This window comes from Schistocerca nitens, chromosome 5 (genome assembly GCF_023898315.1).
Source record: "Schistocerca nitens isolate TAMUIC-IGC-003100 chromosome 5, iqSchNite1.1, whole genome shotgun sequence".
In the NCBI taxonomy this organism is placed as follows: Eukaryota; Metazoa; Arthropoda; class Insecta; order Orthoptera; family Acrididae; genus Schistocerca; species Schistocerca nitens.
The window spans coordinates 323,127,668-323,142,713 of record NC_064618.1 but is presented as its reverse complement, the minus strand read 5'-3'; the positions used below and the strand labels follow the sequence as shown (position 1 = coordinate 323,142,713).

Sequence of the window (15,046 nt, the reverse complement as noted above, 5' to 3'; positions counted from 1 at the left end):
AACGGCCTCTTATCACTAGCAGTCGAGATGACAGGCATCTTATCCGCATGACTGTAACGGATCTTGCAGCCACGTCTCGATCCCTGAGTCAACAGATGGGGACGTTTGCAAGACAACAACCATCTTGACACACATTTGCAGCAGCATGGACTATCAGCTCAGAGACCATGGCTGCGGTTACCCTTGACATTGCATCACAGACAGGAGCGCCTGCGATAGTGTACTCAACGACGAACCTGGGTGCATGAATGGCAAAATGTAATTTCTTCGGATGAATCCAGGTTCTGTTTACACCATCATTATGGTCGCATCCGTTTTTGGCGACATCGCGGTGAACGCACATTGGAAACGTGTATTCGTCATCGCCATAGTGGCGTATCACCCGGCGTGATGGTATGGGGTGCCATTGGTTACACGTCTGTCACCTCTTGTTCGCATTGACGAAACTTCGAACAGTGCATGTTACATTTCAGATGTGTTACGACCCGTGGCTCTACCTTTCATTCGATCCCTGCGAAATCCTACAATTCAGCAGGATAATGCACGACCGCATGTTGCAGGTCCTGTATGGGCCTTTCTGGATACAGATAATGTTCGACTGCTGTCCTGGCCACCACATTCTCCAGATCTCTCACCAATTGAAAACGTATGATCAATGGTGGCCGAGCAACTGGCTTTCACAAGACGCCAGTCACTACTCTTGATGAACTGTGGTATCGTGTTGAAGCTGCATGGGCAGCTGTACCTGTACACGCCATCCAAGCTCTGACTCAATGCCCAGGCGTATCAAGGCCGTTGTTACGGCCAGAGGTGTTTATCCTGGGTACTGATTTCTCAGGATCCATGCACCCAAATTGTGTGAATATGTAATCAGTTCTAGTATAATATATTTGTCCAATGAATACCCGTTTATCATCTGCATTTGTTCTTGGTGTAGCAATTTTAGTGGCCAGTAGTGTATTTGATTAATAGTGCTTCATGTTTCTCTCGCATAAGTTCAGTCTCTGAACCAAATGAAATGATTTCGTATATATTGAACGGAAATACAGCCATGACAACATAAAATAGCACGACTGAACCGGTGGATGATTAGCTTCCTTCAGCTGCCTGTATTACGGAACAGACACGTGTTTCCCAAGAGCCCCGCTGACAGCCGTGGAGTGAGCAAACCGTGAACCGTTACGGCTCTACACGGTCCTCGTAGCAATTACAGCTCTTCTCGACAGTCGCGGGCGCGCGTGATGGGCATGGAGAAGCGGCAGGTGCAGTGGCGAGCGTCTTGTCAGCACAGTCGGGGCCTCGACGCGTACACACACACACACACACACACACACACACACACACACACACACACACACACACACACACACACAGAGAGAGTGAGAGAGAGAGAGAGAGAGAGAGAGAGACAATTTACTACGTTTCTTTATTTGCAAAACAGGCTCCGTTAATTCAGTCAGGACACAGCAAAAATGGCTCTGAGCACTATGGGACTTTACATCTGTTTTCATCAGTCCCCTAGACTTAGAACGACTTAAACCTAACTAACTTAAGCACATCACACACATCCATGCCCGAGGCAGGATTCGAACCTGGTGCAGGAATTCTTCCTTAGAGCCGGAACTAGAGAAGGTAGTGATGGTTTGTCGATGGGTTCGGGAGCGATGGCTGCATTCTATCCCATCCCAAGTGGGACGTGAAATTTACAATCCTCAAACCAGTCACACAGGCTTGTAGTTCACAAAGATTTATTACCCAAATCCCCAAAAACAGTTTTACAAAATCTTTTACCAAACCGGCCTTCCAATAGCCGCCAATACTAAATATACCTAATAAGTTTATACAGTCTTTACAAAAGTATATGGAATGAAACAAGTAAAGATCCTTCCTTTTAACTACATAACAAATAGCCCCAGATAAATATAGATGACAACCATAATTGACCACAAATTTAACAGAAATTTAGCGAGACTAATGCCCATTGGTAAAATAAGCAACAGTACAGAATATAAAATAACGAATTTTAAGTAAAAGAGCAAATTCCCCAACGCGAACATTAGACCAATAAACAGATCATAGAACAACTGAATTCCACCAGTTATTCTATCACTTACGACTTATCCCGCGGTTGCGCAGGGTCGACCATGGTTAATCGGATTTGGCATATTAATTTTAAGGGATGGCCAGATGCCCTTCCTGCCTCCACCCCATACCCCCAGGACGGAATTAGTGTACCCCTACTGTCTGTGTCTTATGTAATCCATGGAACAGTGCGAATGTGTTCAGATGCCTGCGAGCCGTGTAACTGAGGCGGAACGTGGGGACCAGCCCAGTATTCACTTAGCAGGAAGTGGAAAACCGCCTAAAAACCACATCCAGGCTGGCCGGCACACAGGCCTTTGTCATTAATCAACCGGGCGGATTCGATCGGGGGCCGGTGCGCCTACTCGAATCCAGGAAGCAGCGCGTTAGCGCTCTCGGCTACCCTGGCGGGTTGAATTCCACCAGTTATATAGTTACTTATTCCACTGAACTCGTGAAATCCCTTTCAAGTATAACAACATCATTTAGGCAGAAAAGACAGTTATTTTAATAGTCAGTTTCAGTTCCACGCAGCAGTGGGCATACGCCAACGGATGACCCGCCCTGATACAAGAGTGACCAAACAAAAAGGACAGGGGACGCACCTTGGCGCAGCCCAAACACATTAACGAGAGGGATCTCCAAATAATTACAAGAGAGAATACTCAACTTCCGTCAACTACTGGGGCGAGCAGCGTCTCTGACTGGATACAGCCAAGTAGGGCCGAGCGTCGCCAAACCGAAGCTGGCCGAGCTAACGACGTTCGAATATATTTCAATCAAGGCGCCGCCTCCCCTGTATTGGTCAGTCCGGAACTGACTGTGCCCACCGCTCGTAGTACACGGTTACATAAAAAAAGACAACCAAACCAAAGGACACAACACAAATCCTCTTATTTCAGAGTTACGCTCCCCCTCCCCCTTTAAATTTAATACGCTCAACACATGGACGACGTCAAACAAATAGCACAGAAAATTATTTACTTCTTACAACTCATAATTATTTGCTCTTACAGGCAGACCCCAATAACAAGCATAGTGTCTGGAGAAGTTAACGGCCTGCCGAACCAAGAGCAAAGAAACCCATAACACAAGACACTAAAATCACGGCCTCTTCAAACGGAGGCCACACAAATCATAAGATGCTCAAGTAATATTACAAGCACACTTTCTTAACACTAAATATGGCCTGCGCACTACCCCCAGAATGATTCATGCAACCTTCACAGTATTCACATAGACACTGAGAAATGTTTTACGCTCTTAACACCACTACTCAACATACACCGGAATCAAGAGTGAATTCCTTATTCCCGCCATAGCGGGAATAATCACATACAAATCACTGCTTCCGACTGTGAACACACACGATCAGATTGATCACAAAAGCAACTTCAAAGAAATAGCAGATTCCCACCGTTAGTAGTAGGAAACGACGAGAATCCACATAGCATACACAGGTATCCAGCATCAAGTAGTACTATATGCACACCTGCTGGTGCATTGGAGGCCATCACCACCTGTCTGCCGCCTACACAATCCTCAAATCACATCACAACACAGCGCCGCGAGTAACCAACGCTCCTCCGTAACGGTCACTCCAAGACTCTCCAACACAACATATGCCCAAGCAAGGGGCAGGCACGACCACTAGGGCCCTGGAGCGGAAAACCAAGAGAGCCATAGGCGGAAGCGCCACGCTTAAATAGCGGCCAGAAGAGGAAAACCAAAGAGAAAACGCGCATGCCAGAACGAGAGAGATTACTGCTGCTGCTAGATAAGAGAATCACTGGCGTCAGCAACTCCCTCACCAAAGATGTTCCATTGGGTTCAGGCCGGGACTGTGGGCAGGCTAGTCCATTTCAGGAATGTTACTGTCCACAAAACATTATCTCACAGAAGCTGCTGGATGGCAGCACGCATCTTTCCCTAAAGGTTCCTCTACTGTACACAGTACAGAATACTGTAAAATGCCTTCAGACCCTTCCGCGGAATTTTTTTAAGGAAAAAAAGGAACCACACCCTAGTCAGCTTTCAGTAATATCGCAGCTTCTCGCAGCCCTTTTACACGGCCTCGTCAAACTCGCGCGGTCGGGTTATTCGGTTCATCGTGGGCAACCAGACTGACAGAGATCGTGGTACGCTAAGACATCACGAAACTACGACGGCTAAAGTGACTGCAGAGCTCAATAACCATCTTAGAGACCTCGTATCTATCGACATTGCCCGCCGAGAACTCCATAAAGCGAATATTCCTGGACGAGCTGCTATACCGAAACCATTAGTGACGACAACCAATGCAAAGAAGTGTAAAACATGGTGTCAGAAGCATAAATCCTGTATGGCTGATCAGTGGAAACGCGTCAAAATGGTCCTACATCGGGCCGGGTTTACGCCTGGAGAACGCCAAACGAAGCCTACAATCCTGACTGCTTGATTCGAATGGTTAAGCTTGGTGGTGGTCAGTCATTACTCTCAAAGGCCTGTTACAGCCAACGATTATCTGAACGTTTTAGGTGATCAGGTGCACCCCATGATTCAAATGTTGTTCTCCAAGAAGGATCCCATATTTCAGGACGAGGATGCACCCATTCACACAGCCAGGACAGTACAATCGTCATATCAGGAGCGTGCTACTGAACTGCAGTATCTTTCCACAATCGCTTGTGGGTGGTATTGGAACGCAGACTCCGGAGCAGATTTCTGCCTCTCTCGTCACTATAGGAGTTAGAGAAGTTTCCGATCGTAGAGTGGCATAATACTCCACTGGAGACTATAAATCATAGTATGCAGCATTCCAAGAAGAAGCACAGCTGTATTATGGGCAAATGGGGATCCAGCCCTTTATTAATAAACCATTCCCAAGTGAGTACAGGTGTTCACATTATTTTGGTTATCCCCTGAATATTCTTACACTCCGCCACAACGGACGGAGACCTACACTTACATAACCATTAGCTGTAATAAGTATTAGGTTACTATTTATGTTGTCTGAATGGTCTTTAACAGAACGTCAACTGCAATGTTACCAATGCACTTCCATGGGGCACGCCTGAAGTTGATCGCTTTGCATACAACAAAACACTATGCGTCCCCCTTAGCAAGAATTACGCAATACTGTCACAGATTTCGTTTGGTACCCCAAATCATAGTGCTATTCTTCGACATCGATGACAATAAAACGAAGTTTTTACTATTTGTATAGTGAGTGCTAAGTTGGTGCGTGCTGCACGATAAATTCCCTATTTCTAAAATACTACTGCTTGTTTATCTTTTTAGACTGTTGTATGTGTAAATCGTTCAAATGGATCAATTGGAAAACAATGCCGCTGTGAAAGTAATATATGGACGACCTATCGCCGACATAAACCCACCAAAAATTGTTACATGTTTGCAAGGAATGTGCTCTAAACAGATAGTAAGTGGCAAGACTAAAAGGTGGTCGTACATCTTTTGAACAGTAGTATGACGCCATGTAAAGAACATTCCACTACCTTGGCCACAAATAAAAACATCGAGAAGGCTGATAATACAGGTATGATACTGGACAATCAGGAATTCGAGGCGAATTTCGTGGCTGACGCGATAAGCCTCTGAGAAGGTAAGTACGGCACAACGTATATGATGAATTTATGAGAGAGCTTATGTGTTACATGTGCCACATACGTCAGTGTTGTCGAAAAGCAAGTATTTAACCGTGGCGCAGGGAACGGTGCGTGTGGTGAGTGGCTGAGGGTTGTGGAGACATCAATACGAGGGCGTGCGCAAAAGTAAGGCCTCCGAATTTTATATGCCAAAAATCTTAAAACTTGTTAAACAAAACAAATGTTATTAACATTGTACATCTTTATTCTTCATGCTTACAAAGTTATTTCTCGACATAGTCATTTCTCCAAAACGAGGGACAGGCTGTTTGATACCGTCAATATTTAACTTCATTGACGGAGCCATAACCTCACCTCTGCTTGCACCGCTTCATCACTATCGAAGTCCTCGAAAGTGGTCTTTAAGTTTTGGAAACGGATGAAAATCGGATGGGATCAAGTCGGAGGGTATCGATGACAGTCGTACTGTTGCAGCGCTCGCGTGTCGTCTGGCATTGTGGTGCTGAAGGACAAGGTGTCCCATGTGTGGACGAACACTTCGAATTCAAAATTCGATTACAGCATTCTGTTTCTCATACTCCGCCGTAATTACTTACACATCGCCAAATTTACACCCTACATATAAGAGCCCTTTAGTGGCAGAGGGCTGCAAATTTGTAGAATTTTGACAGCGTTTGTTTTATTTAAAAAGCTTTAAGAGTTTTTACATAAAAAATCAGCAGGCATTACATTTCAGCACGGCCTCGTAATTACTAGGCTTAAACATATTGCCGGCCGGAGTGGACGAGCGGTTCTAGGTGCTACAGTCTGGAACCGCGCGACCGCTGCGGTCGCAGGTTCGAATCCTGCCTCGGGCATGGATGTGTGTGATGTCATTAGGTTAGTTAGGTTTAAGTAGTTCTAAGTTCTAGGGGACTGATGACCTCAGCAGTTAAGTCCCATAGTACTCGGAGCCATTTGAATCATTTTTTAAAAATATTTTATTAATAACACAATCCTCCAAATCAGAGGGCATGATCATAATAGATGCATAAGGAAATACTAATTGCACACAAATCCAAGAAATACAAAGGTAACTTCACAAGAACAGTAGACCACTACGTAAATCAATATAGCTACAACTAATTAATTATAGAAGCTGCAAGGTAGATATAAATTCTGGATACAATTCACAAATAAACTGCAAACGATAATCCATTAAACACACAAATCTAATATTAATTTTGTCAATTAACTGTCCGTGGCTCGTGGTCTTGCGGTAGCGTCCTCGCTTCCCGCGCACGGGGTCCCGGGTTCGATTCCCGGTGGGGTCAGGGATTTTCTCTGCCTCGTGATGACTGGGCGTTGTGAGTCTTTCATCATCATTTCATCCTCATTCACTTGCAAGTCGCCGTAGTGGCGTTAAAAAACTTGTGGAGCGGCAGCCGAACCGCCCCGCGAGGGGTCTCCCAGCCACCAATGCCATACGCTCATTCATTCATTCATTCATTCATTCATTCATTCATTCATTGTGTAACGTTGTTGTTTTAATTTGTTCTGAAAGCGGTGCTAATTGACAATAAAAGCGGGTTAAAAGTTGTGAGCTGTCTGGGGAAGTTAACCTTGTATTACTGAGCAACTGTTTCACCAGGTATCCAGTCTAGCTTACCAAATTCCCAACCAGACTAACATTAATTATAATCTTTTAATAGTCATACGACAACCGGTGATATATATATATAAAAGAGAATTTAAATAAAAAGAAATAAGTCGGTTTATATTTGGAAATTTATTTTAACATTGATCATTGAAATTTCAGCATATTAAACTTAATTCATAACTAAACTGATGCCTTATTTAGGATTGTGAAAATGTCAGATTGTAATCTTACGGAACACATCAAATGTGGAGCGAAGATTGGGAGACTGCATACAACACTGCATTCATAAAATAACACACGAAGAACGTTGAAACATATGCAAGAGGAAATTAACCACAACCAACCGATTCAATTTTCACCCAAAGAAGTTACGTTCGTAGCACAAGCCTGTCCGTCATGTAATTACCACACACTGGTATACTAAATTCATACTAACTCTCTGTGAAATCTTCCCTAAAAGAATAGCTGAGGGCTACTTTCATGATTACACCACATGCTTCACGTGGTCAACTTGGTTTACACAAAGAGTGTAACTCCACAATAATTTTGATAATTAAAATAAATTAGATCGAAAAGCAATTTACAAAAGAAAAACCTCGAACTGGTTACTATCGTCTTACTATTAACCTGATGGGTCAAACAATTGTATAAGCACGTGGTACTGGTCTCACAAAGTACACCCCACGTTCGTTGAACATAAAGAAAAGTTGCTATATTGAAAAATATTGTCAACACGAGACGTTATCTCACGCACATTCGCATTTAAGATTGATGATCTTAGTTAGTTACTGATCAACACGTGATTCCACTTTACTCACAAAGTAGTGACAAAGCAACTACTGGAATATTCTGAACTGTACACTCGAATCACACTGCGTTGCAATTTAAGATAACATTAGATATTTTATAGCTAAACCTGAAATAAAGGTGATTAAATTTTCAGTTAGGCTGAACTTAAGAAATCCATTGTCCTACAGACTTAGCAGACACGCGTTTAGCCGGAGATCTTACCACTTCAGACGCTCGCCGCGGACAGACTGACGTGGTCCCTTCCTGAGGGTGGCTCACAAATACAAACGGAAGTGGCCAGAGAGGCAGCTTCCTATACCAACATGACAAGGGACGGACAGGACCATACTAAGGATAGAAACCTCTCTGCTTTTAGAAAGTGTAGCTACCTGTTCCGACGTTGGTCCTACTGTTCTCCAGCAGACAGGCTTGTCTGCTACCATCCAGCATGCAACTAGAAATACATTTGCTCATTCATTCTTTCACACAGAAGGGAAGGGGATGACAGTATCTTATCATATACAGTATATAAGAGAAAGCGGATGTAGGTTCCGTATGAGACTGTGTGACATGAATTACATATAAACTGTGTTTTAAAGTGTAGTAGTGTGACAGATCGTTCTTGTTTATGTGTAAAAGCAACACGTTTCACTGCTCAGTCTCCTCCCAGATAGTCAGAAACGCCACAGTAAATTTTAGACGAGGAATTTATGCCGTAAATGACAACAGATTTAAGAAATTAACATGAAAGGAATCCATCAGAGACCTTTCAATTGTCAATCAACTAAATGATGAACAGAGTATACAACTTAAACAACATGGAAGAAGGCTTACAATATGCTAGAAATATAGGCAAGTCCAGCAAAATCAAACAGTAGACTGGATACAAGAACATCACCCATCTAAATCCATATACATTCTAAAAATATATGTATGTATATATGTAATGTATGTATGTATGTATGTACGTATGTACGTACGTACGTATCCTCATAAACAACTCGACCAATTTCAAGTAAATTTGCTACAGATATATCTTACTGTCAGACAACAGTCGTTGTGGCGTAAGAACCAACTACCTATGAAAGGGGTGTGGTGGGGATGAACAAGAAGCGTAGCCAGCGACGCGTTAATTTGCAGACTTCACTCACCCAGTATTTGAGAATGGCAGCACTTAGCGACTCGCAACAAGCTTTACACATAATTTCAAACTTTTACGAAATTTTTTCTCGCTGACAACCACTGCACGAGGATGAAAGCAGAATGTTTATCGCTTATTACTTTTCTGCTGTTCGTGCAGTAAAAGTACCGCATGAGGCATGGCGTTAAAATTTATTACTTCTTTATTACCAGCTTTATTTGTGATATATTTTACAGACAGTATGCATATATATCGCCGAATGTGAGTGCAATATGACAGCATTGTACGACACACAGTTCAGGGGATATGACGTCGTAAATAGTCAGATGCATGAAATACTGCCGCATCGTGTATGACGCCTAAATTTATTACTTCGTTGTTGCCAATTCTGTTCGCAACACACTTTTCAGACTCGATGTATGCCACTAATTGTACCTGCAAAATCACCATCATCATCATCATCGTACTCAGCATCATCATCGTACTCAGCATCATCATCGTACTCAGCATCATCATCGTACTCAGCATCATCATCGTACTCAGCATCATCATCGTACTCAGCATCATCATCGTACTCAGCATCATCATCGTACTCAGCATCATCATCGTACTCAGCATCATCATCGTACTCAGCATCATCATCGTACTCAGCATCATCATCGTACTCAGCATCATCATCGTACTCAGCATCATCATCGTACTCAGCATCATCATCGTACTCAGCATCATCATCGTACTCAGCATCATCATCGTACTCAGCATCATCATCGTACTCAGCATCATCATCGTACTCAGCATCATCATCGTACTCAGCATCATCATCGTACTCAGCATCATCATCGTACTCAGCATCATCATCGTACTCAGCATCATCATCGTACTCAGCATCATCATCGTACTCAGCATCATCATCGTACTCAGCATCATCATCGTACTCAGCATCATCATCGTACTCAGCATCATCATCGTACTCAGCATCATCATCGTACTCAGCATCATCATCGTACTCAGCATCATCATCGTACTCAGCATCATCATCGTACTCAGCATCATCATCGTACTCAGCATCATCATCGTACTCAGCATCATCATCGTACTCAGCATCATCATCGTACTCAGCATCATCATCGTACTCAGCATCATCATCGTACTCAGCATCATCATCGTACTCAGCATCATCATCGTACTCAGCATCATCATCGTACTCAGCATCATCATCGTACTCAGCATCATCATCGTACTCAGCATCATCATCGTACTCAGCATCATCATCGTACTCAGCATCATCATCGTACTCAGCATCATCATCGTACTCAGCATCATCAGCATCATCATCGTACTCAGCATCATCAGCATCATCATCGTACTCAGCATCATCATCGTACTCAGCATCATCAGCATCATCATCGTACTCAGCATCATCATCGTACTCAGCATCATCATCGTACTCAGCATCATCATCGTACTCAGCATCATCATCGTACTCAGCATCATCATCGTACTCAGCATCATCATCGTACTCAGCATCATCATCGTACTCAGCATCATCATCGTACTCAGCATCATCATCGTACTCAGCATCATCAGCATCATCATCGTACTCAGCATCATCAGCATCATCATCGTACTCAGCATCATCAGCATCATCATCGTACTCAGCATCATCAGCATCATCATCGTACTCAGCATCATCATCGTACTCAGCATCATCAGCATCATCATCGTACTCAGCATCATCATCGTACTCAGCATCATCATCGTACTCAGCATCATCATCGTACTCAGCATCATCATCGTACTCAGCATCATCATCATCATCATCGTACTCAGCATCATCATCATCATCATCGTACTCAGCATCATCATCATCATCATCGTACTCAGCATCATCATCATCATCATCGTACTCAGCATCATCATCATCATCATCGTACTCAGCATCATCATCATCATCATCGTACTCAGCATCATCATCATCATCATCGTACTCAGCATCATCATCATCATCATCGTACTCAGCATCATCATCATCATCATCGTACTCAGCATCATCATCATCATCATCGTACTCAGCATCATCATCATCATCATCGTACTCAGTGTGGTGTCACCACCAGACACCACACTTGCTAGGTGGTAACTTAAATCGGCCGCGGTCCTGTAGTACATGTCGGACCCGCGTGTCGCCACTGTGTAATCGCAAACCTAGCGCCACCACATGGCAGGTCACAAGACACGGACATGACCTCGCCCCAGTTGTACGGACGACATAGCTTGCGACCAGACGTACGAAGCTTTCCTCTCATTTGCCGAGAGACAGATAGAATAGCCTTCAGCTTAGTCCATAGCTACGACCTAGCAAGGCGCCATTTGTATCAGTGCTTATAGCTTACTAAAATTCAAGAGAGATGTATTCCAACAAGAGAATAAAAGTTAAGTAACATCTACGTACTTTTCTTCTTATTCATTGATAAGTCTCATGTTCCAGAACTTCAAGCCCGTCTGCGTTAGTTTAGCGTGCACCTAGCTACCTCATTGTGTCTATGCTGTAGGAACTAGACACAACACTCAGCATCATCATCATCATCATCATCATCATCATACTCAGCATCATCATCATCATCATCATCATCATCATCATCATCATCATCATCATCATCATCATACTCAGCATCATCATCATCATCATCATCATACTCAGCATCATCATCATCATCATCATCATACTCAGCATCATCATCATCATACTCAGCATCATCATCATCATCATCATACTCAGCATCATCATCATCATCATCATCATACTCAGCATCATGATCATCATCATCATCATCATACTCAGCATCATGATCATCATCATCATCATCATAGCATCATCATCAGTAGCAGCAATGTTGGCCGGAGATTTCCGGCTTAAGAAGTCACCTTCATTCAACCAACGGCCTTGTAAAAGAGGGCGGAGGAGCGGACAGAGGTTCAGGCCACACACTTGCCCTTGAGTTGGGAAACTGTATGCTGTAACGGTACCTCGTGCAAAGATATGGAGAGGTGTTCGGACATTGTCCATAATGTCTGTCCACACCATAACGCCTGGGCCATCCCGATATCGTTCACAAACATTCTGTGGTGTGTGCCGTGTTGTCCTTTTTCTCTCCACAATAACTAGCGTCCAGAATCTTTTGCCACAGTGAAGCAGGATTCGTCGGAGAACATCACTCTGGACCACTGAGCATTGCTGACCCCCAACCAACATGTTCCCTACACCAATAAGGAGCAGCTTACGGGCGCTCAACGGAAACGTTATCACCGCCTACACCAACTACTCTCTCTCGACGACGGCGTGATTGGAGTGGGATACATTCAACAGACTTTTGAGCATACAAACCAGTCTGATTTAATGGCCTCAAAATGGTTCTGGCAAAGAGACTTGTAGCGGTAGCGGTTTCAATGTCTGCAGGGACCTAGCGAGGTGAGACTTGTCTGTGCCTTTTCGCCACTAGCGATGCGTCTCTATCCTCTTGCGATATAGTGGCCCGTCTAAGACCACTGACATGTTTTTTCACAGCGTTCCTCTTTAATCACGAGATGACACATTCGGTCACACCCATTACTGTGACCACAGAAGTGACACTTTGACCGGCTTCGAACTGTCCAACCGCTCGTCCACGGTCATAAGCTCCCAAAAGATGTCTTGCATTAATAAATTTTCCCTTGATCGGTTACGCAACAACCTTAGTGAAATATGTAATGCATGAACTGTCTAATGCATACATATTGTTCGTGCAAAGGATTCGCCGCAGTAACACATTCCGTCCTCAACATTTCCTTTTACCTTCATTGGTCGGACGTTCCTTAGCAAGTGTCAGTTGTTCCTTAGCAAGTGTCAGTTGTTCCTTAGCAAGTGTCAGTTGTTCCTTAGCAAGTGTCAGTTGTTCCTTAGCAAGTGTCAAGGAGTGTACACAAATCTTCAATAACTGAAACGTATTCAGCCAAACATACTTAGGCTTTGCAGCGACCCTGTCGTTATGACAATAGTAAACAGGAAAGCACTGAACCCACGAACTGCTACCCCAGCTTGAGGCCGAATCACAACCAGAATGCAAGTGAGTACACAACATATGTTTTCGTGAAGTACCACTGGCACTGCACCTTTTGTGCACCGCCGCTGAAGAGTATATACAGGCTAGTATCGTGAGCACAGCTTCCCCTGGAGCCAAGGCGCCAGTTACGTTCGCCAACCCAGAGCACCCCTACGTTGATAAGTTCCGTTGGTGCTGACTTAGGCGCGGACTGCTGGCCACGCGAACTTGCAGCTCTGTCCACACTGTTCGCACCAGCCCTTTTTCTACTCCCTGTTTGTCCTTCCTCGCAGCTCTCCACAGTCTGACTCACGTCTTCGGTGCAGGATCTCGCAGTTCGAGCGTGTCGGCGCTGTCGTCATACCGCCGCGCTTCGGGAGACGTCTTGGCGACAAGCGACATGCAGCTGGATGTGGCGATTGTAACGGGCGGGAATCCAAGGCACAAGACAAACTTCTCGTCAATGATTGGACCAATTTGAAAAGCAATCCAACTGCGTCTATACACCTATTTGCTTCTGTGGATGGGAACTGGATCTACCACTTCACACCAAAAACGGTCTGTCATACCTGCCAATGATTTGAGTGTGTAAAAATGCCAAATTGCACCGTCGTTCGGAGTCCACAAGGATACAACAATCGATAGTACATCTTTCACTAGGCAGGGGAGCGTGAGCTAATTTGAAACTTCTAGGAGAGTTAAAATTGTGTGCCAGACCGAGACACTGGTCCAGAGCATTATCTTTCGCTGGTATCTCTTTCCGGCTGAGCTATTCAGGCACTACTCACTATCCCACTCACAGCTTTAATTCTGTCTGTGCTTTCTGGATAAGGGGCAACCAAAACGTTTCTGTTTGAGGGCTTCGGTGCAGCGTACATAAAACGTAGCTCTTCGCCGATGCGGGTGTATAAGTGCCGACATGTAGACATGCGATTAGTATGGCATAGGTATATTTCTGACGTGCGTGCGGTAAATGCAGGACCGATGTGCTGTGTTATTCTTTTCTTGGCTGCCGAAGGACAAACAACGGTAGACATCCATCTGATGCAGCATGTATGTCGAAACCCACCGTTGTGGGATGGTCCGCCAGTGATAACGTTACATAAGTTACGCTAACTTAAGTAGCACACACTTCTCGAGTACCCATCCTATAGTCCTGATATCTCCCCATGTGATTATTACACATTCATTCCCGTAAAAAAGACCTTGAACGGTGGACGGGGATGTGCAGCAGGCAGTTACGGATTACTTCACGCAGTAGGACACAGTGTTTTAGTAAACGGGTGTCTTCAACCTGATGCCTCGGTGGGATAATTGCCTCAATGCTCACCCTGATTTTGCCCGATAGTCATGCCGATTGTGGACTGTACGGCCTTCGAATGGAAGCTTTTTGATGGCCTCTTATGTTTTCCAAATTTCGCAAAAGTTCCGTTGTATATCTTTCTGGAGAGGCACTGCTACAGTGAAGGATATTCACTGGCTGAAAGAAAATGTTAAACAACCTTCGCGAAAGCGGGGCATTTCACGGCACTGCGAGCAAGAGGAAGAGGAATGTGGGAACGGGTGTCCCCAATCTACATGTACAAAAACAAACGGCCGAGGTACGGGGCAGTGGTAGAGGAGGAAGGTGGGGAGGAAAGAAATCTAATCTGGTGCAGAATTGTGAGCGGAATAGAGTTTCAACGAACGGCTTTCTGTTACCTTACAGAAT

General features: G+C 44.3%; 2 protein-coding genes across 2 annotated transcripts in view; both read left to right on the top strand.

Annotated features, from left to right (window-relative positions):
- LOC126259349 (myosin-IIIb-like) overlaps positions 1 to 15,046 on the top strand; it is a 610,509-nt gene that overhangs the window by 173,903 nt on the left and 421,560 nt on the right. The window lies entirely within an intron of this gene.
- Positions 1 to 15,046, top strand: part of LOC126260427 (uncharacterized protein DDB_G0271670-like) — a 172,023-nt gene that overhangs the window by 13,722 nt on the left and 143,255 nt on the right. The window contains exon 2 of the mRNA XM_049957756.1: positions 9,728 to 11,355. Within this exon, the coding sequence (XP_049813713.1) occupies positions 9,728 to 11,355 (1,628 nt within the window). The remainder of the gene's footprint in view (positions 1 to 9,727; positions 11,356 to 15,046) is intronic.